The sequence below is a fragment of the Pieris brassicae genome, chromosome Z (genome assembly GCF_905147105.1).
Source record: "Pieris brassicae chromosome Z, ilPieBrab1.1, whole genome shotgun sequence".
NCBI lineage: Eukaryota > Metazoa > Arthropoda > Insecta > Lepidoptera > Pieridae > Pieris > Pieris brassicae.
In genome coordinates this window covers 3,028,658-3,053,281 of record NC_059680.1, presented here as the reverse complement: position 1 = coordinate 3,053,281, position 24,624 = coordinate 3,028,658, and the positions used below count along the sequence as shown (strand labels likewise).

General features: G+C 33.0%; 4 protein-coding genes and 1 long non-coding RNA gene across 15 annotated transcripts in view; 2 read left to right on the top strand and 3 right to left on the bottom strand.

Annotated features, from left to right (window-relative positions):
* LOC123718909 (ecdysone-induced protein 78C-like) overlaps nucleotides 1-3,824 on the bottom strand; it is a 33,232-nt gene extending 29,408 nt beyond the window's left edge. The window contains exons 1-2 of the mRNA XM_045675896.1: nucleotides 3,650-3,824; nucleotides 1,317-1,354 (exon numbers count right to left, since the gene is read on the bottom strand). Of these exons, the coding sequence (XP_045531852.1) occupies nucleotides 1,317-1,354; nucleotides 3,650-3,705 (94 nt within the window). The 5' untranslated portion in view covers nucleotides 3,706-3,824. The remainder of the gene's footprint in view (nucleotides 1-1,316; nucleotides 1,355-3,649) is intronic.
* A 3,764-nt stretch (nucleotides 3,825-7,588) lies between these two features.
* On the bottom strand, nucleotides 7,589-10,982 carry LOC123718927 (erlin-1-like). 2 transcript variants are annotated; one of them, XM_045675926.1, is made up of 8 exons: nucleotides 10,908-10,982; nucleotides 10,683-10,754; nucleotides 9,615-9,729; nucleotides 9,396-9,476; nucleotides 9,184-9,292; nucleotides 8,965-9,116; nucleotides 8,670-8,822; nucleotides 7,590-8,404 (listed from the first exon to the last, which is right to left on the bottom strand). In XM_045675926.1, the coding sequence occupies exons 3-8, from the start codon at nucleotides 9,720-9,722 to the stop codon at nucleotides 8,057-8,059; spliced, it is 951 nt and encodes a 316-aa protein (XP_045531882.1). In that variant the 5' UTR covers nucleotides 9,723-9,729; nucleotides 10,683-10,754; nucleotides 10,908-10,982; the 3' UTR covers nucleotides 7,590-8,056. The 2 variants fall into 2 exon arrangements, with proteins under 2 accessions (XP_045531883.1, XP_045531882.1); XM_045675927.1 differs by lacking the exon at nucleotides 10,908-10,982 and having other exon boundaries at nucleotides 7,589-8,404; nucleotides 10,683-10,701.
* A 1,707-nt stretch (nucleotides 10,983-12,689) lies between these two features.
* Nucleotides 12,690-16,755, top strand: LOC123718721 (probable ATP-dependent RNA helicase DDX53). Of its 5 annotated transcripts, XM_045675460.1 has the most exons (3): nucleotides 12,690-12,718; nucleotides 13,154-13,358; nucleotides 13,801-16,755. In XM_045675460.1, the coding sequence occupies exon 3, from the start codon at nucleotides 13,816-13,818 to the stop codon at nucleotides 15,724-15,726; it is 1,911 nt and encodes a 636-aa protein (XP_045531416.1). In that variant the 5' UTR covers nucleotides 12,690-12,718; nucleotides 13,154-13,358; nucleotides 13,801-13,815; the 3' UTR covers nucleotides 15,727-16,755. The 5 variants fall into 5 exon arrangements, with proteins under 5 accessions (XP_045531416.1, XP_045531417.1, XP_045531420.1 ...); XM_045675461.1 differs by lacking the exons at nucleotides 12,690-12,718; nucleotides 13,154-13,358 and adding an exon at nucleotides 13,469-13,539; XM_045675464.1 differs by lacking the exons at nucleotides 12,690-12,718; nucleotides 13,154-13,358 and adding an exon at nucleotides 13,517-13,535.
* Nucleotides 16,744-18,704, bottom strand: LOC123718722. Its single transcript, XR_006755060.1, has 3 exons — nucleotides 18,613-18,704; nucleotides 18,322-18,457; nucleotides 16,744-17,965 (listed from the first exon to the last, which is right to left on the bottom strand). It is a non-coding gene; the product is annotated as an uncharacterized LOC123718722 (long non-coding RNA).
* Nucleotides 18,705-23,174: 4,470 nt separating this feature from the next.
* Nucleotides 23,175-24,624, top strand: part of LOC123718897 (protein furry) — a 73,970-nt gene continuing 72,520 nt past the window's right edge. For 2 of the 6 annotated variants that reach the window (XM_045675867.1, XM_045675863.1), the window contains exons 1-3: nucleotides 23,175-23,461; nucleotides 24,162-24,206; nucleotides 24,463-24,581. In XM_045675867.1, coding sequence (XP_045531823.1) covers nucleotides 24,512-24,581 — 70 coding nt within the window. In that variant the 5' untranslated portion in view covers nucleotides 23,175-23,461; nucleotides 24,162-24,206; nucleotides 24,463-24,511. Of the gene's footprint in view, nucleotides 23,540-24,161; nucleotides 24,207-24,462; nucleotides 24,582-24,624 lie in introns of all 6 variants that reach the window. The other 4 variants (XM_045675866.1, XM_045675861.1, XM_045675864.1 and 1 more) reach the window with 3 other exon arrangements.

The following is a 24,624-nucleotide window of genomic DNA, read 5'->3' as shown; positions in this document are numbered from 1 at the left end:
AAAACCTGCTGTGGATCTCGCTTCACAACAAATATTGCTCAGAAGTAGTTATTTCAATAAAAATGTATTTTTAAAGCAGACGTCAAAGCTAATCACGTAGGTCCATGCCTAGCCTATAGCTTGGTGCATCGCACTCATAAGCCTTGGCGCATATAACCAACTTACATGTTATCTACGATATTTCAATTAAATCAAAGATATTTTTAAGTGGGATCTTGAATACAGTCTAGTTTATTAACATGACTATGACAAGCGGTAATCATATTTAGTAACTACTCAGAACCGGAAATCTCTACTGTTTATGGCAATGTCAGAAAGTCAGCTATATCAGTCATATACTTGAGGGATTGCTGGGCAATTAAACATTGCCTCAAAGATATAAACATCTTCCAAAATATAAATATTCAATATTGCATTTTTGTTAAAGGCGTGATCATATGATTAAAAAATTGTAAATATATATTTATATAATAGTTATAGCAGTATATGAAACAAGTCTTCGGCTGCGTGAGTCTTCCATAAGTAGTGATACGAGGTTTTTTGTTCCGGATCCTCGTAGTAGGATAAAAACTGAACGGCCGTCCGTACCAGTAGCGATCTATGACAATTAAACCATTGGAAAACTCTAAATGTACCCAAGTTGCAGTATGTTCAAGAAGTATAATATTGCTGCCAATTAATACATGATTAATACCTGAGCTATGTGTCAAATGTTCCACGGATCTTACTCGTAACTAATTCTTAAGAGAAAACTTGAAATCTTTCCGGAACATATTGTTTCAAATCACTCATTCATTCATTGGTCAAATTTTATTTCAATCCCCGTTGATTAAGGAAGTATTTGTGGCGTTTTCGTATAGAAAGTTCAAAAATCGTGTAGAGGAAAACTCTGGCAATTTGGTCTGAATATTAGAAGAGATTGTAGAGATGCTCTATACACAAATATTACTAACTCTTTGCGGGATTTTGGGCACCAAACATAGTCTACATAAGTTAATGGGTGCAAAAATCGGTTACTGAAAGCATTACAGATTCTTTCGTTGCATTATTATTCCTATCCTTTAAACGATGTGACCTTTCTCCCTAATTCTTAGGTAATGTGGCGCTTACTTCTTACGCCACGATATGCTCTTCAAAAGCAGAACAGAAACAGAAACAGAAATATAAGCGAAAAGATGATACATTGTCTTTTAATAAAACATACCGTGTTGTTTCCTGTAAACTTTCAGAAAAAAACAGTGTACCTGGGAAAGATCCAAGGCTAAATTTAAATATTTTATATGTGCATAAAGTTGTATTGACAAAATGCTACTTACCCAAGCTTATGGATGACGACTCGGGCTCCTCTTTAAATCTATAAACAACAATTAATCATTATATATATAATACATAAGCTTCTTCGGTAATACTGTAATTACTCTAGTTAAACTATATTTATCGGAAAATAGTGGTTTTAACTGACCAAGATTCCACCTAATCGGATTTTTTTATCAACACCTGGAGAGGAATTTTGCAATCAAATTAATTACATAAGACTTCCTAAGAAAATCACATGTTTAACCAGTAATTGGTTAATATGTTTTGGGTATAACTGGTTCGATTCTTGCATATTATCAAAATTTAATAAACGCAATGAAATATACGGAATCAATTTGTCATTTGTAACATGTAACATTACATATCAATAAAAAGCGAAAAACCGGCGCCCAAACATACCTTTCAAGTAAGTCAAGGAACGTACGAGAAGAGAACTGCCAACTCTTTGCCACTCTTTTAAATCGCCCAGTATTTGTTTTACAAAAATTTTCTACGGTATTTAAATTTATTATTAGAACTTGTTCCTAATTACATCTTAAAGCACAGATGCAGGTTTACTCTGGAATGCGTAGGACATTTTGCCTTCAGGTGGTGAAAATTCCAATATTATCAACAACAAATTTCAGAAGTAAATTACCCAACACCAGGATTATCTTAACCAATTATTTTGATATGTTAATCATGCAGGTGGTTCAGGTCTCAATTAGTAAAAGCATATTGAATAACATTTATTTCCTAACTGCCAAGAGATTTGGGAGAGATTAAAACTTGCAGTTATTTGGGGTCGTTCAAGTATTACGTTAGCAGTTTTACTGTAATTTATCCCTCCCCCCCCCTTCCTCTTATCAGCAAAAGTAAGCAAAGCTCTCAAAAATAATAATACAAAAACGTATTTACTTTCGTAGGAACCATCGGAAATGCATTTTGTTTTAACCCACACATTATCACAAAATTTATTATATTTACACAAAACGTAATTACGTTATGGTAATTACCATTAGTCACCAAAGAAAGTCAACAAAACAACCCCCTAGCCCCCATTAGTGCTTACGCAATACTTAAACGGCCCCTTTGATGTTATAGTGCATTAACGAATTATATATTATTATCATTATATATGCACAGTTAGCCAACGTAATTTGTATGCCATACGTTACTATGACGACTACCTATAAATAAATTATAATAAAGCTACTTTTTCACGTCCTTGTATATATAATATTATCATAGGATTAAGAACAGCCAAACCTGGCCACTGGGTTATTGGGAGCTATCACGATTCCTGTGGTAAAGCCGCAGAGCAACTGTGTAATTTGAATTGTAAATTGACAAAAATCATATATGCATACTGTCAATACCTCGAATCCGGTCGAATTATATTCACAAATTCGTCGATGTCTATATAGAAAAAGTATTGGTAGTTTAAGTAGCGTATGTGCTCATGGAGTCGCGTTACGTTTCGACTGAAGGCCGCGAGTTCTGTTCCTAGAGTAACAATTGTAAAAAGAAATGAAAATATTGACTCTGAGAAGAACGAAGAAAGTATAAGCAGACTGTTTAAATAGATATTTTTACTAAACAAATAAAACACCAGTTGTTATGGAAACGAGGCGTTTTTTTTAAATAAAGCACCGGCTGTATAACCCGGGCGTAGCCATCTTTCAAATCTGAATAATATAAATGAATTATGGATTATGAATGAATGAATGGATAAACTCCACAAAAACTTTCAACGCTATCGAATATGTTATCTGATGATAATTGGCTTTAATTTCGCTACACAAAAGTTATTACCGTAACCATATTTTTTAATATTATAACGCAAGTTCATTTGGTGTACCAATTTTTTTTAATTCAAACTAAGACAAATGCGTTTGGTATTCCGTTTATTGAGGGAAGGCAAATGGTAACACAATTAGTTTATTATAAAGTTAAAAATACTATATTATATATAAATATTATTATAAATTAGAAAACAATAAAACCTCTATTTATTTGCTTCACTTACTAATTGACACCCATAAACAGCATTGTATTTACAATATATTACAAACCTACATATATAAAAATAAAGAAAACGATGGACTAGAAAATTATCTTCAAACCAATTTTAGATTTTTCTTAAATATGGCATTAAATATTTAAATTTTAACTTGACAAATGGACTATTAAACAGTAATTAATGAGACATTCTCTTATCGTGGTCGGCCTTGAAAATACAAACAGAAACCAAGCCAAGGACAGAAAGACCTTGTGGCCAGCTGACTCCGTTATGTATTGATTTGGTCGCTTCTTATATGCATGTATGAATTGAACAAGAATAATAACTCACGCATAGAGGTCCTCGTCTATGGTGGAAGTAGCCTCGACAACCATCGAACCACTCATCACTGATAATCTTAATGATTACAACATACTTAAACACAAATAAAGATCGTTAAACTTATAAGCAGAATGGAACTTTATATTTCGTTACAGCATTTTGTATTGAAATCTGTGGGTGGATTGGCGGCTGTCGCAAGAGTGACTTTGAGACGACGTCATATAACATACTCTAATATTTGTATGAGTTGCAATAGAAATAGGACACAACATAAATATAGGATATTTCCATTTCCACCATTTCACGATTTTTCTTATAACATGGCATACTCGATTTTATTAGATGCAATACATTTTAGAACCCTGATTGATATCAAACGCGGTCGTTAGCACGTACGCTGTAGCATACATCTATGTAGCAGAAATAAGTAATGGCAAACTCCTAGAGTAGTAGAGTATAATTGTAGAAGAGCTGATCAAAATTATTAAAAACTAAAACGGAGGCGTCGTGACAATGTTATACGATCTGAAGGGTATGGACTGCGCATGTGCTAACTTAACCTTGAGAATCACTTCCCGGTTCACGGGCAGCCCTTACCTGACTAGGTCAATGTGTTTCAATGTCTGCCGTTCCCTTCTTTTCATATTTGCCATCATCATCTACTCCGGTAGAAATGTTCTAGACTAAAGTTGTTCATGTAAAGTACTTAGGATTAGCCTTCCTCTTGCACTAATGCAGTACTCAGTTTTCAGCAAACACTAGAGCTCAAAATTAACCACCACCACCAAATGAAACATAAATAAATTGAAATTTAGCGGTTGTCTCTCAATCCTGATACTGGTCGAACACATCGGGACGTTGCCAACCGTTTTTTATCATAATGAGGCAAGTCAAATGATTTATTAACGACATTTAACGATTAAAATTCTTGGTTACTTAATTTTTCAAAGTTAAACAAATGTTTGTAATTTAAAAATAAATTGATGCAAAGTATAATTTCGAAGCATTATTCGGGCAAATAACTTTAGGCGGGAGAGAAACGATGCTCTGTCCATTAAAGCTTTAGTCATAGAAATTTTTCAATCCCATCATTTCTTTAAATTATCAATAGATACTCTCGCAAGTGCCAGGGCCAATAGTTGTAGCGTTTATTTAGCGGTGGATAGTCACATGTATGTGTGTTGTACGAGGATGATTTGAGGCTGTGAGTTGAAGCGCTCCAGATTTGAATGTTTATTAGGCAAACACGTTATTTCAAGTTTAACATATATAAAGCGTACAAATTTATTATTGTAAACACGTTTCATCAGATGTGGCAAAAGAAAATGAGACGGAATAGTAGTCGTCAATTCATCCCTTATATAATTGATGTGTATAACCACCCCGTTAACCACAGTACTGACCTATATGCGTGTTTTCATGTAATTAATAATGGTCTGCTTTTTATAATTGAACAAGGGACTTAGAGAGAAGTTAATGGTCTCGCCAAACCGTAAGAGATTATATATTAAAGAGGGTTATAGAGAATGTTGATGATTGTCTCCAGCCCCCCACTCGCAGGTTGCCTGCCTGCTGTTCAGGGCACCATGCGCATCAATATAAGAAGTTAACTAGTGCAGAAAGCGTTCGAATAAGAATTTACCTCTTTATATTTATTGCTATTCGGTGTTATTTAAAGAATATTATCTATTTCCATAGTGAATGCTATTAGAAATTTTGAAAGCATTTCAATATTTAACATTGCGTTATATTTATTATTATTAAATATATTTATATTATTGGCGGTATTTCCCCTAAATTATAGGTAATGTGGCCAAAACTAGGGTTCATGCGGTCCAGCGCACTGCACATCAAAAGTATTTACCTAAGATCGGAAAGTTTTGGACTAAGTATTTGTCAGTATTCACATCCTTCACAGGCCATTGGAATTCACTTCTTTGTTTATGAAAGCCGGATCTTCAGCCAACTTTTATGTAATATAACTCTTTAGCCTAAACTCCGCCATCTCGCGGGCCAGCGCGGCTCAGACCACTCGCTATCGCGCGGAACAGCTAGGCTTAGGTTGTTTAAGTTTTTTTGGTGCTTTCCAGGTACTCTACCAACTACGGAATGAATAGATGGGCGCAGTAGTATATAGTAATGATTATAATTCCAGCGATTGGTCTTAATCAAATAGCTAAGGACCTAATACCTATTTTTTTTATAACCTATGTTTATGGACCCAAATGGTATATTAAAGTTTATAAAATAAATAAACAAAAGAGTTTTTTAGGGGGCCATTCAAGTATAACGTAAGCACTAACATTGATTTTCTTATTTGGTGATTACGTAAGTAATAATTTACTTTTGTTTGCCACATATTGTCTACGCTTGAATACGAAATGTATTTCAAGGATTTCTACAAAAAAATAATACGTTTATGTACTATTATTTTCGAAAGCTTTGGTTACTTTTGCTGAAAATAGGGGGGGGGGCACAAATTGAAGCAAATCTGCTTACGTAATACTTGGACTGACCCTAGCGACATCTGCAGTCCACGGTTAACACTGCGATGCGTTCATGCCCTGGTTACACTAGTTAGTGAGAATGATTCCTGTGGTTATGGATCTATACAGCTTCTCGATCATAGTTGCTGAGGCCGGCCTTTTGTGGTTCGTTTGGTTCATAATCATCCATTTGGGAGAAAAACATACACTTCTTTCCTTGACAGAAAAAGAATGTAGCTTGGAGCAATACTTTAAACGTAAATTCAAGATGATTTTTTTATTCGTTTTTAAAAGTTATTTAATAACAATATATATTCAAGAAATAGAAAAACTAAACTAGCTCAAAAACTAACGTCACCTAGTCCCATCTTTGGGCTTCTAATGGAAATATAAAAGCAATAATAAAATATAATATTTATGATAATACAGAAAGTAATTAAGCTGTATTGTATGATTGCTTTGAATCAGAAATAATTGGAAAAAGTTCGATCTTGTCTTTACTTCAAATGACCTGATGCCAAAACAAAGTAAAGCATGTATGCCTTATATACGTTGGATTTTATTTTCAAAAATGTTGTTACATCATGTTGTAGTTTGGTACGTTTATTCTCAAACACCTTTAATTGGAAACTTAACGTACATAGACGTTGTTAAATACCTGTTAGTATTATTAGTTAGTATATCTGACGCGCTCGAGTATGTTCACGTCATAGGTTTTTTTTTAATTTTTGATTATCTATAGTCCCACCCCCCACTGATGAAATGGTATACATTATATAACATTTTTTTCTTATTATAATCTAAGCTTCCAAATAGGTCTCTATGACGCTCGAGTAATTTTAGCATCGTGGTCAATAATTAAAAGATTCTTAAATGTTGGCATTAATTCCTTGCAGTATAGCGATAATTATTGGTTGAGAGAGGATCCAAAGGAAAAAAAACAATGTTTCCGGAAAGGAGCCTTTTTTTGCCTTTTCTGATTTCCGGGTGGTCTAAGACCGCGGTTTTGTGATTGTCCGATGGAGAGGATAAAGGTCTACGCCAGTCTTGTCTTATTACCCAAGGAATCATAGACATCCCACCCGGCCTCCTGCCATGGTCATTAGCGATGCCTGAAAGCTTCTCCTAAGTGTCTGTTTAAACTTATAAAATTTAAAAGTTATAAGAATTGCTGCTGCTTGCTGCTTACATAATAAAATATGCCGATCGAAACGTCCGTGTTTGTTAATCACACTCACTAGGTATAAATATTTTATAGGTGAATACTGTTCTTGACTTGGTTAAATTTAGATAATTTTTTACCATTGGGACATTTTCATACTGAAACTGTTTCTAATTGCCAAAAAATATAAATGTTTCATAAATGCTCTACATTTTATACAGGCACAAATAATTGAAAACCTCAAATTTACTCCCAAAAATTTATTTAAAAAAATTATTTATCATTTACGTTGCGACTAGAATTAATAATTTACAATTTTAATAAAGTATTTGAATTAATATTATGTGCATAATTATATAAACAGCTATTACAATACAACACAGATAACAAATAGCATTGCTTACAGAGATTCCCGGTATACATTGAATTAATTAAAAAAATATTGTGTAACAGAATTTTAAATGTATCTCCAATATTTTAGTTTAAGTTAAACAGAGTTTGATAATATTAGTTGCAAACAGTCATTTATCATATGTATAGTATTTGAAGAATTTATGTAAAAGCAATGCGGTTACATTAAACTTTGAAAAAATTATTAAATAATTAACATCACACTGTTAGGCCCAGTCTTTACCGTCATGGAACCAGTTGAGTGCTATTGTGAATCCAGGGATAAGAATCAGATCTCCTACTAACAAAGATAGTCTTATTTAGAAACTTTTTTAAATTAAAATTAGGCTTATACACTTGGATGACACTGATATGAAGTTATGGCATAGCAGCTTGAGGTCCAATAGATTGCATGAACATACTAGGTATATCCGCACCAAAGTATACTTTTGTGTTTAAAGCTATTGCTTCCAATTTCTTCAGTTCCAAGTACTCTTTTGTCAAAAGGAGCTGGTTTGCTTCAGATTGCTTTTTCACAGTATAGAAATCCGCGTCGGCCTTGATTTGTTCCTTATCTTTATGAATACTATTTTCTATAAGCTCCATTGTTCGGCGTGATTCCTTCTCCAGAATCTTCTGTTCATACTGAATTTTAGAAACCTGAGCGCCTTTCTCTGCTTCAATTACTGCTTTACGACGGGCAGTTTCGGCTTCTTTCTCGACCACCTGAAATAATATTACATGACAAATTATTGACAGAATATATTATAATCTCTTCCTGAAGCATGTGGTTACTTAGTTCCTCGCCACAATTTTCCAATCCTGTCCCCACATCCCTTTTATTCCATCTATCCAGGTAGGTTATCTAAAAAAGGGAGACCAGAAGGTCGGCTTCCTCGCTCTGATTTTATTGATTGTCTCACTAAATATTGAAGAGTGGTGCCAACCAATATAACAGTGTTCTAGAAATTAAGTAAATAATAAATTTTACCTTTTGGTGTTGGACTGCAATAAGAAGTTTAGATTTCTCTGCCTCTACAAGCTCATAATTATAGCGGATAACATCTGGTATCTTTGGCTTTGTGACTCTTACAGCTTGTACTGTTAATCCAGGGGCCATTTCATTCAGGTCTTTTTGTAGAGCCTGTGATAATATGATTACTTATTAATTTTAGAATTGTAGAAAAAAGTAGTCCTCTGAGGCAGAACAGTAAAAATTTGAACATCTAATCTTATCAGAATGTGAACACTGTTCAAGACAAAAATTATTTTTTAAAAAATCTCACCGTCCTTAAATTTTCATCTATCTGATCAAACAGATCAATATAAACCTCATGCAATGTATGTGAGCTGCAGAACTGATTTAACTCATGATGAATTTTATTAAAAATTAGTGTCTTATCATACTCTGCAGTATAGTTGCGAACAATATCTAAAACTAAAGAAATTTATTAGCAACAGTCAATATGTCCGATGATGAAGACTTTTTTAAACTCATTACCAACCACTAGACGGATTCAGCTTATTGACTATTTCAATCCTTTCAAAATAGATTAGAACTCCTCCACTAGTACCACAAGGAACATTTGTAACTTCATCTGTTTGTAATGTAGTCTGTAAACATAATATTCAGAACTTAAATGCAATAATGTAATAATACAGCCAAACAGACTACATAAAGCCAGAATACTGTAATTAATTAATAAATAAATAATACCTGAATTGATTTAAATGTTGTAAGAAGAGGAAACATCATATGGAATCCAGGTTCGCTGGTTATAGGAAGAAGTGCTCCACCCTATAAGGATGAAATACATTTAATTAAATATTTACTTTTTTTATGATTTTAATAGCTGTTTAGTAGATTTAATACTTTTTATATTATTAAATTAAATAAATTTTTGACAATTAATTAAAATATTGAAAACATACTTACTCTATAATATACTGCTAAGTGTCCTTCTTCTACCTTATGCAAGGAAAAATGAATGCTGATACCTCCAAATAATATTACCAATGCTAATAAAGCCGCCTGATCAGCCATGGTAACACTGGACAAAAGAAATATAAATACAATCACATATTCCTAAGCTAAATGTCTCTGGTGTATCATATGCTTAAGAGGATTCAATATCTTACAAAAGATATTGTGTTAAATTGAAAGTTACACTTAAAGCAATAAAGATACCAAAATGAATTACATGCAGATCTAAAGAAATACTGTGACAAAGTGTTAATATTACTAACCCAATATGACTTCATAAGAAACGGATCAGAAATAGATAAGTAACAAGAGTCATGAATAACCCAGAAACAGCAAAAATGGGAAAAATAAGGAGTATCTTTAGGGTTGATGTATGCCACAAAACATTCCTACAAATAAATCTCTTTCAAACAAACACTAAGGCACTGAAAAAATAGATGTATAGTAATAATTTAGACAAACTAATGGGCACACAATGACATTTTCAAATTTCAGCTTGTGAGACACTTGTGTATGTATGCAAAATTTTGTTTAGTTTTACTTCTAGAAACATTAGATTTAATAACTAAAATCAAAAGCTAGACAACACAAAGAAGAATAGAGAGAAGTTGTTATAGCAGTAAAGAAATTAACAAGAACAGTTGATAACCTCCTTCAGTTTCTTTTCAGTCAATTCTGATAAAAAAAAACAACAACAGATATCTAAATTAGAAGAAAAAGCAATAATATTGTTGCTATTATATTTTAATAACTTATTCCCTTTCAAAGGCAAAAAAGTATAATGAAAAGATGTAGAACACATGTCCAAGTGCTCACCACATTTTTATTTTAATAACAGGTGGACACAAAGTGGTTAAAGAGACAGGGCCACAAGGTACAAGATATTAAATGGGCAGATAATTTGTGATGACTGCTGGTAAGAGAGAGCAGAATGGGTTTACAATAATATTGTTATACTAATTGTGTGTTTGTATTTTTATGAATTTGAAAATCTACTATTATTGTTAAAAAAAAACTTACCAAAACCGACAATTTCTGGGTACTCGGCAGCGGAATTAGTTAAACAGCACTTAAATTATATACATGTGAGACCTAATCGAAACATATATATTATTTATTTAACTGTACAAGGCGATTACACACGATTTATACTACATAAATATGTTATACTACAAAAATAACAAAAAAAAGTTCATAGGAACGTTGGACTGGGGACCATTACTTTATTTTAAATTGTTATCTTACCAAATCTCTGACTACAGCATAATGATTAAAGATCGCACAAATTTGAAAGTGGCTAGGGGGCTAAGACAAAGTGCTTTTACGTATAATGTATGTAAAATGTCGAAATGTAAATTTGTATGAAATTGACAGTTCGTGTCGACATTCGACAAAAGCTGCTGTTTACTATGATTGAATTATCACTTTGTTTACCTTGATGTTTGAATCATTTTCGTAAAATGATCATGATTTGAACTAAATTAATTATTTTTTAGGTTAGAGCTCATTACTTTATGTTTAAAAGTATGAACTATATCAGCATATATTAAAGGTAAATTTTCATTTGTTTCTCTTGAAATGGCTGATCTAAGTATATTGATTGTAAAAAGAAAATTATATTGACATTAAATTCAAAACTGGAATGGAGTGCTGCCACAGGTTTTACGCAAAAGCGTTAGTGTACGTAGAAAACATTACGACAGTAATCTGTCTAGCTAACGCAATGGCCTAGACAGTGTACCAATCTTTACGGGAACCCAATCCAATCACACAGTCAGTTAAGTTATCGGCCGGGGCTGTCTATTGAATCTACTATACTGTCTTTGAAGAGTGCTGTCAAATACTTCAAGAAACTCCTGCTCACTTTTGCTTCCTTGACCTTTCGTAGGCATTAGACCTTGTATCTAACAACGCTTTATGGAATAAGATAGTGGTAGTAAGTATTGGTATGGAAATTAAATTAACTTTTAACTGCGTGAACTGGGCAGATACTGTGTGTACCCATTCAGATTAATTTACAATGTTAAAAGAGTCTATTATAGTCTTCCAGAGTGGTTCTTCGGGGGTAACGAATATGTCTCCGCTTTATCTCGACGGTATACTATTACTATGATATGTTATATTAGAGAGGATACACAAGGTTAAATAACTCGGGCATTTCGTTACTTCTACTCTGAGAGATGATGCTGACGTTGAGCGGAAACGAAGAGCGGACTGTTTTAGAGATAATATGGTGGTTTGCATGCTGTTCGCGAGAGGTGAAACTCACTACTCTTTTTAAAGAATATTATACATCATTTTATGCAGGTAGCCTGTGCTAGTTCTTGCTATACAAAAAAATCATACAATACCCTTCGTGTTCAATTCAGTAATGCGTTTAGGATGTTGAAAGGGCTCCCTCGCTATTGCAGTGCGTCTACAATGTTTGGTTGCGCAGGTGTGTACGTCACGATACAAAAGCCAGCTGTATCTCTAAGGCGCGTGCGAGGTAGCATTAACAGCATGCTGGCAGTAATAGCAGGAAGACTGGATTGCTTCTACATGGGTCATTTAAATGGACAGTATGTGGCCTTTTAAATTTTGTAATTTAATATACTTTAAAGCTAACCTACTATTATAACATTTAGAACAATATTTGCCAGGTTTCAGGAATGATTTTACAAAGAGCTTGCGGTGATATTATTGTATAAAACTTCATACATTCGTAGGAAGTCCTGTAGCTAAAAATTGCAGTGAAGCAGATTAACTTTCATGGGGACTTATTGCCTTTCTCATTATAGTATCTTGTTTCTTTATTAGTAGAGTAACTAAAGCCAGCAGATTTAAGTATGCCTCCTCATTCATCCTCAAATAATTATGTGAGTTTTAAGTAATTTTATAATTTAACAAACTTCCTTTTCATGAGCCAGTCTTTACAGAACACACTCCGCGGCTTTTGTTTCTTTAAACACATAACCACGCCACGCATGAAGTGTGTCATCATTTGTCATCCTGAACGGCATATTTCTTGCATAAGCGTCTGCAGAGAACTGATGATTGACGATGATATCGGAGGCGTGAGTAGACACTAGGAACGATCGATTTATCGGCACAGTCTGAGATCGCTATGATATATCGTTACGTATGTAGCCGGCTTTGTGACACGATGCAAGGCCTGTATCTGTCTATCCATGACCTATGCTAGCGTAGTCTTCATGAATGGTGCTCTCACGCATATCCCCCGGCTGCAGATGGTCCAGTCGGGATTTATGAGAATCACGACCGGTGCGCTAAAAAGCCAAAAGTAAAAACCATCCCAAGTTTTACCCATCCGTTGATGGGTAAAACCATCAACTACTCTTCCCGACTACTAGGGCCCCACGACATTTTAATGGATATGAATTATGACGATAACTAATCAAAAGCCACCCGCGCGGCAAAGGCAATTCAAACCGCCTACAGCGGGTAATTCAAGGTCCTTTATTTCATTGAGATTCTGTTCTGCCTTACAGTTGAGGTGGTCCATATGACGGCTGAAGTTGAGGTCCGAGTCTCAAAGGATATTAGTCTAGTGTTGCGCTAGTCGTGGAAAATAGCCCATTTCCGGCAAAACTACGCTCGCCGAAAAACAGTGAGATTCCATTTAAAAAAAAGCAACCGATGCATCTTTCACTTCGGTTCTTGCGCGGTTTGATGAAGGTTGATCCGGTATTTTAAGTAAGTCGCTATTTAAAAATTATTTGAAAATTACTTATATAAAGTGTTAATTAATCCGGAAAAGCTACGCTCGTTGAAAACTGTGTATTCTATTATAAAAATAAAACAACTGTTGCATCTTTCACTTTGCTACTTGCGCGGTTTGATGAATGATAGTCTGTTTATTGATCCGGTATTGTAAGTAAGTCGCAATTTAAAAATTCTTTGAAAATTACCTATTTAAACTGTTAATTTATCCGGTAGAGCTACGCTCACCAAAAAGAGTGAGATTCCTTTATAAAAATAACAACCGTTGCATATTTTATTTTGCTACCAGCTTGACGAATGTTAAGTCTGTTTTTATTGATCCGGTATTGTAAGTCGCAATTTAAAAGTTCTTTGGAAATTATTTATTTAAAGTGTTATTTAGTTATTGATATATATTTAATTTAATTGGTTTCAGATTCAAATATTAATCATGTCTGACTGGGATTCTGATATGAATATATCAGAAATTGCTGCTCCAGTTGAACAAAGAGCGCCGCCTGAACGAAGTTGCCAATCTAGAGCAAATTATTCTGCCAAAGGCCAAAGAATGGGTCCTCAATCTAACCAATCCAATGGAGCACGTACTCGCGATGAACCTCGTGTAAATGACAAAGTTATATCAATTCCTTCAGCTAAAGTTGGGCAAGTGATAGGTAGAGGTGGATTTAAACTACGTGATTTAGAATACGGTAGTAATGTTAAAATAAAAATTGGCAATTCCACTGGAGATAACACAGACATCACACTATTTGGAACTGATTTTGCCATAGCAAAAGTGGAAAAAATGATTAAAGATCTTACTATTGATAGAAAAAAGTCATCTACAAAACCAGAAGTAAACTCATCTTCAGACGCTGCTGCTCAGGCCAGTTGGTCAAGTCCAACTACATATGTGAATAGTGAAGGGAAAGGAACTAATGCAAGAGTATTAACCCATTGTGACCAGGTACAAAAAGAAAATTGGGTTAAATTACCACCTGTTGTTAAAAACTTTTATAAAGAGGATCCAGTAATTACTTTAATGCCTCGAGATATGGTCACTTATTGGCGCAGGTGTATCTATGACATTGATGTGAAACATAGAGGAAAAAATTTTAAAGTTAAAGAGATACCAAATGTATTGTTTACATTTGAGCAAGCATTTAAAGATTATCCAGAAATACTTGATAAAATGTATAAGCAAGGGTTAACAAAACCTTTCCCAATACAGAGCCAAGCTTGGCCTATTTTACTAAAAGGAGAAGACATGATTGTTATTGCACAATCAGGAGCTGGAAAAACTTTAGCCTTCTTGTTGCCTGCTTTAATTCATGTTGGAGGGCAGCCTACACCCAGAGAAGAGAGACCAGGGCCGACTGCCCTTATTGTAGCGCCTACAAAGCAATTAGCTATACAAATTCAAAAAGAGGTTAACAAATATCACTACAAAGGCATTACAAGTGTATGTTGTGTACATGGGGGAGCAGATCGGCAGGAACAAATTGATATTGTTTTAAAGGGAGTTGATATTGTTATTACAACTCCTGGAAGATTGATTGATTTGATCATAGCAGAACATGTTAATGTTCGCTACTTCTCTTACATTGTACTGGATGAGGTTGACCGAATGCTAGATATGGGTTTTGGGCCTCAAATCAACTTATCTTTGATAGACCTGAGACCTGAACATCAATTTGTTATGACATCTGTCACCTTGCCTTCTGCAGTAAGGCACCTAGCTGATACTTACATGCATAATCCTGTTTATGTAAATGTTGGTTCCATCCATTCCAATATAGCAGTGCATACCATCACTCAAAAAGTAAGAATTATTGAGCAAAAAGAGAAATTCAGTTTACTTCGTCACTTTATATGTAATATGGGCTATAATAACAAAGTTTTAATTTTCTGTGCCACAAAAACTATAGCCTCCAATGTTACAGCAGACTTAGCTTACAATGGATTTGACTGCAAGTCATTACTTGGGGATCAAGATCAAAGTGAGTTTGAAGCAGCTTTAGAAGACACAATGGATGATACAGTCAGTATATTAGTAGCCACAGAGGTTGCTGCGCAGGACATTGACATGAAAGATTTAACCCATGTTATTAACTTTGATTTTCCTCAGAAAATTGAGGAGTATGTTCATAGAGTCGGGCTGATGGGAAAAGCTGGGAGAAAAGGCATTGTTATATCTATAATGACAAAAAATGATTCAGCAAACGCCAGCAATTTGATCGATATTTTGAAAGAAGAAAAACAAGAGGTTCCTTCTGAACTTCAAAACATGGCTGATTGTTATAACAAGTCTAAAAGGGACACTAAACGAGGTCGACATGGCCAAAGAGGAAGAAAACAATAATGGGAGAATCCATAAAAATATTTTTTTATTTTCTGGCTGTGTAGAATATTGTTTTGTTTTATATTATTTTTTTGTCACTTGTTACATTGTTAAAGATTATCAAGTTATTGCTCATTTTGAAATTTTATGTGCCATTTAATCTGTAATTATTTAAATATTTGTTGTATAAAGGGAGGAGTTTGAAATGATATATTATTAGAAAGGGTCATGCTATGGCTAATATGATCTCATACATTTCCATTCCATGTTAAAACTTATAGTTAAGAATTATAGTTTTAAGGTCTAAATTATAATTTACAAGTTTGTTTTTCCTTATACTAGAAAATAAGAGTGTCTGTTATTTCTCTCTTATCTGTTTATGTGTAAAGATTTGTTATAAGAGGCTGTAGACTTTTGAAATTATGTCTCTAATTAAAAGTGGATATATGACAGATATAGAATAAAGTTATTTAAGTTTTCTAAAACTGGTATTTTTATGTTTAAAAATCTTTTGAAAAGTATGGACCATCAATTTTTGATCTCGTTAAGTATTTTACAATGTTTAATAAGAAAGTTTTGCGTAGTTTTATTTAGATAAATTATGATTTATTAAGAAAAACTGGATTGACCGTTAGACTCTTTGAATTTTGATATTTTTTATATAATACTTTGATAAATTAATAAGATTGATAGCTATCAATCTTCAGCTGAAGATATCATAAACTACGTGGAAATGGTCAAATTTGATATTAACCATCTAAACTGAAGTTGAACAAATAAAGAGTATTAGATGTGGGGAGCAGTATTTCAAAAATAAAAATTAAATTAAGAAGTTATTTCCATTATTTAAGTTTATTGTATTTAGTAAAGTTAATAATTATTACATACTGAAATAGGAAATTTAAATAAATTGATGCCAGCATCAATGAGTTTTGACTCCTCAAAATTCTTCTGCAAATGCTACTGAATCTTGAATTGAATTTTTTATTTAAGATAATATAATGTATATTAAGGTATAATAAAACACAAATATGAAGGTAAATATTTATTGAACAGTTATATTGATAAGAATAATTTCTAAGTTTCATTGTAATAATAATCATTTATTTACTTAAACTTAATAAATTATTAAAAAGCTTGATGAAAGGTTGTCATTTTAAACTTAAGTTTAAATCATATAATTCTATTTGGGCCAGTCTTCTAAGTCAGCATTAACTATATGCCATGTATGGCTATTTTTGGAGTGTGCTTAGGTGGTAATAACACATGAAAAAATATGTCCAACCTTGTGTAACAAGGAAAACCATCCAGGTTTTTCTTCTACCAAAGTTGTATGGATTCCTAAATGAAGGGGTCATTGCTGCATTTATGTAACTTCACACTAGTTTCCCCTCTATTTATGTTTTTGCAATGCATAATAACCAGAGTTCCGAGTACAAAGAATACAGAAAGACAGGTGATAGCCATAACTATTACAGCTTTTCTCTTCCAGGGATCAGCTACTATGAGATCTAAGTGTTATGTCTGTTGTGGGTAGAATTGGTTCACGAGGATAGCTGATGGAATCTTAATAGGAATATCTTTCACAGGAATGAGAACTTCTCTTTTATTTGATTTAAATGGATGTTGAATCAAATCAGATTCATCTTTGACTGGTGTAGCATCTAGTGAATTTTGAAGCTTATAAGACTGATGGAAAAGATGCCTCTGTCCAATTGTTAACCTTGACTCACATTTCCTTACAGATATTTTCATACTAACTATGACAGTATTAAAACCAGTTATTTACAGAAAGTCATGAAAATCTATAAATGTATATTAGTATATATATAACCTATTGATGTTAAACATATTAACTATTTAATTAAATATAGCAAGTGTAGCAGCATCTCTGCATTGCTTGCAATGCATTTCTTAGCTTGTCAGAACTATATTATTAAGAAATTCACTAATTTTTCATAATATTTATCTTTTTGATAATTTTTCCGAATACTATTCAAATTATTTTTTTTAACTAAATTCACCTCCATCATACACCCAAAGCCAATGTCTATCCCAAATATAATCAGAAAAGAAAATCCCAGTCACCATGTATAAGAAACAAAATCTGGCAGTATAATATCCAACACAGTTATTAAATCATCTAATGATGATCCATATAAAGTATACAACTCTTCCAAACTGAGCAGTGGTGTGCCTGTGGTGATTTTGGAGATGTACACTTCTTACATATACTTGTAGGCTCAATCAGTATAGCACCCTGAAAATAAATCATAAATGTTCTTTAATATAATGTTAATATTGAAAAGGTTATATAGTGTTTGTTTATATTGAAAGGTTATATAATGTTTGTTTATTTTAAAGGTAACAATACAAGTCTTAAAAATACAAGTGTTTTTTTACACTTGTATTGTTGATGCTGCACTAACTAAAGTGCTGTTGTGAGAACTATCACATAAAATACTAATACCTAAAATTAATAAGGTAATAATTAAAAGAAGAAAATATTTTTTTGTTTGTTGTAAGAAAAAAATTAAAGGGATTATCTAACCGAGTAAAGTATCATCTAACATGGTGCATTATGACCTAAGCATTAATTTTAAATTTTATTCTTACCACTCTTAAATATCCAGCAATATTCTTGTTTGTGGATGGTTTAAGTAATTAATCAATTGCACAGTTACAGCTCATATGAGCATCATAGCATACTGAAATGTCAGTCATTTGTGGAGTCTTCCACTTTAAATATTCCCTAAAAATAACTTTTAACTTAATAACAGTAATCATAACAAGCAAAATGGATATTATTTGTTTTATTGTGCTTAAGTTATATCCACAGGAAATAAATATCAAATATTTTCAAATAATTAAGCATTTTCTCATAAATGTGACAGCTTAGTTTTATACCTATTTAAGAGGCAACTTCAACTAATGAGGTATAATATTGTTACGAGCTAGGGGATCGGATAGAAAATACCGTAGATTTATTCAAGGGTTTATTTCTTGGTAAATCAATGAGGAATTTATAAGCTTCACTTATGCACACTTCACACTGTACTTTATCACTTGTATTCACTTTATTCGCACGTTATCGCTTCGGTGTTTCTCTCTTGATATCGCATTCAAAACTAAAGTTAGTGGTCGCGTTACGGCTCGCTTAAATATCCCTCATCTTAAACAATTTTCGAGAACTCTTTAGGCTTATTGAAAGAGTAATTAGAGTACGTAATTGGCTTGCCACGTGTAGTCCGAATCTATCACATTCATCTTACTGGTTATTTTGAGTCAACCATTCTAGTCTACTGACGGTTGTGCTTTGTGGCCCAGGGTAAAAACAGGGAAACGGGTAAAAAAAATAATTATCAAAGGGAAAGAAGTATAGGAATGAAAATTAAATCTAAAAAAATAAAAGATCAATTCTTATAGAGCTACATAAAAAAGGAGTGTAATACAATATATTTACATAAATTTACTTTCATATTGTCTAAATTTTTATATCATTACTTAAGATAAAAGCTGCTAAAAGTTTATATACATGTGGGTCCAATGTTGCCAGTAAACAGGATATGGACGAAGGGAAAGAAATTTGAAGGGAAATGAGACCTTCGAGAAGAGCCGACCGGTGGCGTCGAGAACAAATAAACATGATGTGGTTCAAATCAGCTTCTTCATATCCGCATTCGCACGTAGGGCTGTCTATAATATTTAGCTTAGTAAGATGAGCTGGGTTGCAGACGTGTCCCAGTCGCATACGAGACAATATTGGTGTAACTCTTTTGCCGAATCTCAGACTCCAAAACCAGGGCTAATGGGTATAGAAGGTTGAATAGCACGATAATGTCGACCTTTTAGACTATCTTGGGCCCATGATTCAGTCCACAAATTCCTGAGATAAATCCCGGAAAGAGCCATCAAGTCATGCGCATAATTTCTAAAAATGTCCACATCTCCACTCTCCACCGCCTTATTGGCTATACGATCGGCTTTCTCATTTCCAGATATTCCACAGTGACCAGGACGCAAACGATCCGGAAAAGTTTTCTTTTAAACATTTCAATAGCAGGTTTCTAATTTCAGAAATGATAGGGAATTGATAATGTGAGCCAAATGGAAACCGGGCTAGGGCATTTAAAGAACTCAGTGAATCTGTAAAAATTACAGTTTTTTTGAAGTTTTAGTAGAAGGATGTATTCTATGGCCTTAACTAGGCCAATACATTAGCCAGTGAACACGGAGGTTTCAAGAGGGAGTTTTGTTTTTTGAACAATATTGTAATAAGAGTGCAGTACACCAATACATACACAGCCTTCTTTGGTACGCTTAGATGCATCTGTAAATATTCGATGCCATCGTGGCCACTTGGTGTCAACAATATAGTTAAATGTTAACTTTTGGTTATGCTCAATTTTCACAAGATCCGTGCTAGTATGTATATCAGGAGAGAGATACAAGGGAATCGTATCTATATTTGAACAACGGATTAGAAGTCGCTGGTGAGTAGGAGCCTCAAGAGAAGTAAATCTTCGGTAACTTTCAACCAAACACGGTGGGCGTTTGTTTTTCCAATAACTAAAAGTGGGGATTATAGATGTTAGGCAAGTCAGTTTCGGTGTTAGAATATGGTTACTGAATTGGACACAACGAAATAGGAATTAATCAGACAGGAATTGCCGTCATAAGTTTAATGGAGCCTCTAAACATTCGGCTCTCATACAGTTGATTGGACTTGACTTCATAGCTCCTAAGACTATTCTCAATGCTTTTGCCTGAATGCTATCCAATTTTTTAAAAGCAAAGCAAAGCAGAAGCATTTCCTGGTTCCAACAGGAAAGTACCGTAATCCATTACACTTCTGATTATGGCGTTGTAAATCAGTTTTAAGAGTGTGAATGCGCTCCCCACCAGATGCCCGATAAGCATCTAAGAATATTCAAATAACGTTCACATCTCGCAGTTACATATTCACTGTTTCTGCCTATCCTTTTGGTGCTACCATTAATAATATTTTTAAAAGAATTTTTTGGAGATAATAGCCAAATTGGATGGGGAGCAGGGAAGGAATGCTCGCATCTGAAGAAACTTTTTGCGCATGCACTACAAATGCCCTATGTCATTTTGGACGAGCCCCGGATATCGGAGGCTCGTCCATTTTTTCGCCTGACTCCAGGCCTTGAGGAATAATAAATCATTCTGAGCAACTGATTCTAATAAGGTTGTTGCATGCTATTGCCTAATAGATGGCGTATGAAACGTAACAGTGTAATACGTAATAGGGATATTAAATTAATAATTAAGATAGTATAACCTTTTTTACCGCGATTTATTGCCAGATATATTGACGTGAAAACTGATGCATTTTATGTCGCGTGCCGAAACTAAAATAATATCGCGAAGCCAACCAAAATTAAAATTAAAGCTCTTGCATTTTTGACAATACAATTTAGTTGGGTTCGCGGTTTTATCACTTTTATTGAGTTTCGGAACACGCACACTGGTATGATAGATATGAGTGAATTTGAACTTTGTACACCTATAAAGAATAAATTGACTCTTTCACGTTAGGAACTCATTGCTTAGACAACAGTGAGTGCTTGTAATTTGATATGAACTTTATTGAATAGCAATAAAGTTCAAAATGACTACATTTGAGTTAGAAAACGTTTGTATGGGGAAAAGAAAAGGGCTGTTGGGGTTTTCCCGGAAATTATTCGAATGTTTCACGATTCAACGAACATTTAAAAAAGAATTGGTAAAATTAGTCCAGGTGCTGTTGAGTTATGCGCTTACAAACACATTTTGCGATTCATTTTTATATTATAGACAACACATTCTCGAATTGCGCTTTCATATAAGTTGATTGTAGCCTTTCCAATTGATATAGAGACTAATGCTATTCTCACTCGTAAAAAAACTGACCTAATTAATTGGTATTACGCTAGTGTACACAATTCCTTCTACTTGAAACCAACTGCGTATTGTTGTGGTGACCATCATAGTGTTGGTTTTTTAAAATTGGATTACTTATATTTCTACATAATTTAATAATGTATAAAATATCGGTATTTTCGTTTAAATTTAAAATGATTTACATTTCTTTCTTTTTTTTTAATTTTTTGGCCTGCGTATCGACACCTATAAGCCATAAAATCATCTACAATTTGTACGTTGAAAATGCGAATGTCAATAGTCTATAGGATTTCAAAGTCGTGTTCTGTTCTATGCAATTAACATAGATTTTCTTTCCATTTACTTATTTCTGAAAAATATTTAAATCTATTTCTAACTTTTTTTAATGATTATTTTCTATTGTATCCAACAAACTATAACTTTTTTAAAATATAGATAATATAACTAAAAGTATAGAGAAGTATAGATATAGAACATTTAACAACTTGAAACTCAATGAAAAGACATATTTTTAATATTATTCAGGATAATTATTAAATATATAAATTAATTTGTTTTTCAGAGTTCATAAACTCATAACTAACTTAAAACCTTTATCTTAGTATCATATCGAAACAATATATTCGATATCGGATTTTGAAATACATATTGGTAGAAAAGCGCACTTTTGTCATCACATCAAAATTACGTGAAATTACATACTTTTGTTTACACCCTTAATTTTTCTTACACTTTTCAGTATTTTTTTAATGTTTAATTAAATAAATATGATATAAATAATAATTGATAAAACTATATTTATTATTTACTTATCAAAACATCTATTAATATAATATGTATATGTAGTTTTACCATGATAAGCGATAGAGAGGCACGATCGACCTGATCGTTTAGCTTGTGAGTTGTGACGCATTTATCTCTCTTCCACTCCATAGTCCATCAGCTGCTGCGATTTATATAAGGTGTTAATAGCACATTGTTACTTGTAATTTACCTGTACAATTTAAGTAAAGAAATGAATTAACGAGTGCAAATATATGTTTAACTCATTAAAAAAAATCTATCGAGTTATTCAATTCTACTCTTAAAAGTATGCAATTTTTCATCAATATTTTCTTAGGTCATCACTAAAGACAGACAACCAAAATTTTTTACTCTTCATATATAACATATAAATTCATTAACGTGTTTTTACAGGTCATAGTCATGTATGTAAATGTAAAACTAGTTTCATCGCTTAGGTGAATTAATTTTTACTCGGCTTTATCAAAAAAAAATTGCCTACAGTATTTAATAAGAATTAGACTGTCAACAGAATCATCTTAGTCTTATATTTATAAGAATAATTGTAGAAAGGCTAACGTAGGCTATGACCCATAAAGCGTTAGGAAACACTGCTCTACATAAACATAAAGAAAAGATTTAATTAGAGATAACAGCTATGGAACAGATATATAATTTTTATTACACTGTATAGATTTTAAATCTAAATACGTACGTCAAACGTAAGTATCGTCAATACTCAAAAATTCGGTTGACACGATATCGCCCTCGAAACAAGAGTTTTATTAGTTAGCTAATAATTATTATAAAGTTTTTTAAATATCATATAGTTTCACTTAAAGCGTATATCGGAGTCGATACGGTGACGAGTATTAAGAATAGATTCAAATTCGATATCTAAATACGATTTTTGTGGCCCACTCCTAGTAGGTGGTCGATTTTACTTCTGATAAATTTTATATATCATGTGTAATACGATTTTCTAGTTCAATATTTTAGACTTTAATTTATACTAGTACAATGCTGATATTGGATGTGCAATGGCGTATGCTTCTTGTGTGAAAGTGTAGGTATTTTTTGTTAGCTTTCCATGAAATCTTAAAAATGTCCGCTAGCGATTACATCTTGCAGTTTTTGGCAAAAAGTAAGTCGCGCATAATTCTTTACTTATCACTTAAATAAAACCGATCAAAGAATATATATTATCTATTCGACAGTTCTTAAGTTGTGTGACCACAATTCAGCGTTCTTGACGTTAGAAACGAGCCTTTTTTTACGTGTTTAAGATGTATTGTTTAAGTAGTAAGAATAAAATAATATTTTGTTTTTATGTACACATCTGTAAAGAATATCGCTATAAAGTTATGCTCTTGATTCACAAGGACTTTAATTCTCTTCAAATGCCAATACGCCAATGAAAGATAGGTTCATGAGTCATAGACTTCATATGCATGAATTTCATTTTCACAGTTGTGATTGTGTCAGTCAGTTTTTAAGTCAGGATTTTAAGGAAATTTTATTTGAGTAAATGAGTGTTATTTGTATTTGCATATGTACAATTATTAATAAAAATACACTACTTAATATCACAACAGACATGATTCAAGAAAGTAACAGTCCTATATAAAATAATACTTTATTTGTATATTAACCCCAAGGGTAAGTAAGCTAAGGAATATCGAATTTAAAATTTTGCCATTTTCACTAGTATTGGTAAGGTAAACAAATTTCTTGGATGCTTTTATTAAATATTTGTATGTTCACAGATGTGGCAATGCATAACTGGTCTGCATCAAGTAATGCTAACAAAGGTATTATGGGTTTTGATAATATTATGCACTCTTAGATTAAATGCAATAATGTCAACACCAATATGCTCACTGGCTTGTTTCCTCATTACGCTTGAGTATCATCAATGCCTATCAACATCATTTATTTAAGTTTCCAAACTCGGACCATAGCATCATCTATGCTACAATTTATATTTAACATAACAATTAGCCTCTATGTAGTTATGGTTCGAGGCAGCTACCTTGCTACATTTGACACATTGTTTTTTCGTTGCAGCATTATTAATATAAATTTTAAATAGTTTCAACACATTTAATCATTCACTATGATGACCTCGGAGGAATCAGATTCATTAAGTACTATTCCATCTGATGGCCATCCCGAAGACACATCAGGTTAGTTTTCAGGTTTCATTTTCTTTTATCTAATTTTCCATTG

Bases quoted from the DNA above. Each gene is read 5' to 3' on its own strand.
- LOC123718927 (XM_045675926.1), bottom strand. From the start codon at position 9,722: ATGGCTGATCAGGCGGCTTTATTAGCATTGGTAATATTATTTGGAGGT. The intron at 9,477-9,614 runs GTAAGTATGTTT...TCATCCTTATAG, and splicing joins ACTTAGCAGTATATTATAGA to GGTGGAGCACTTCTTCCTAT. The intron at 9,117-9,183 runs GTTGGTAATGAG...AAATTTCTTTAG, and splicing joins TAAGCTGAATCCGTCTAGTG to TTTTAGATATTGTTCGCAAC.
- LOC123718721 (XM_045675460.1), top strand. From the start codon at position 13,816: ATGTCTGACTGGGATTCTGATATGAATATATCAGAAATTGCTGCTCCA.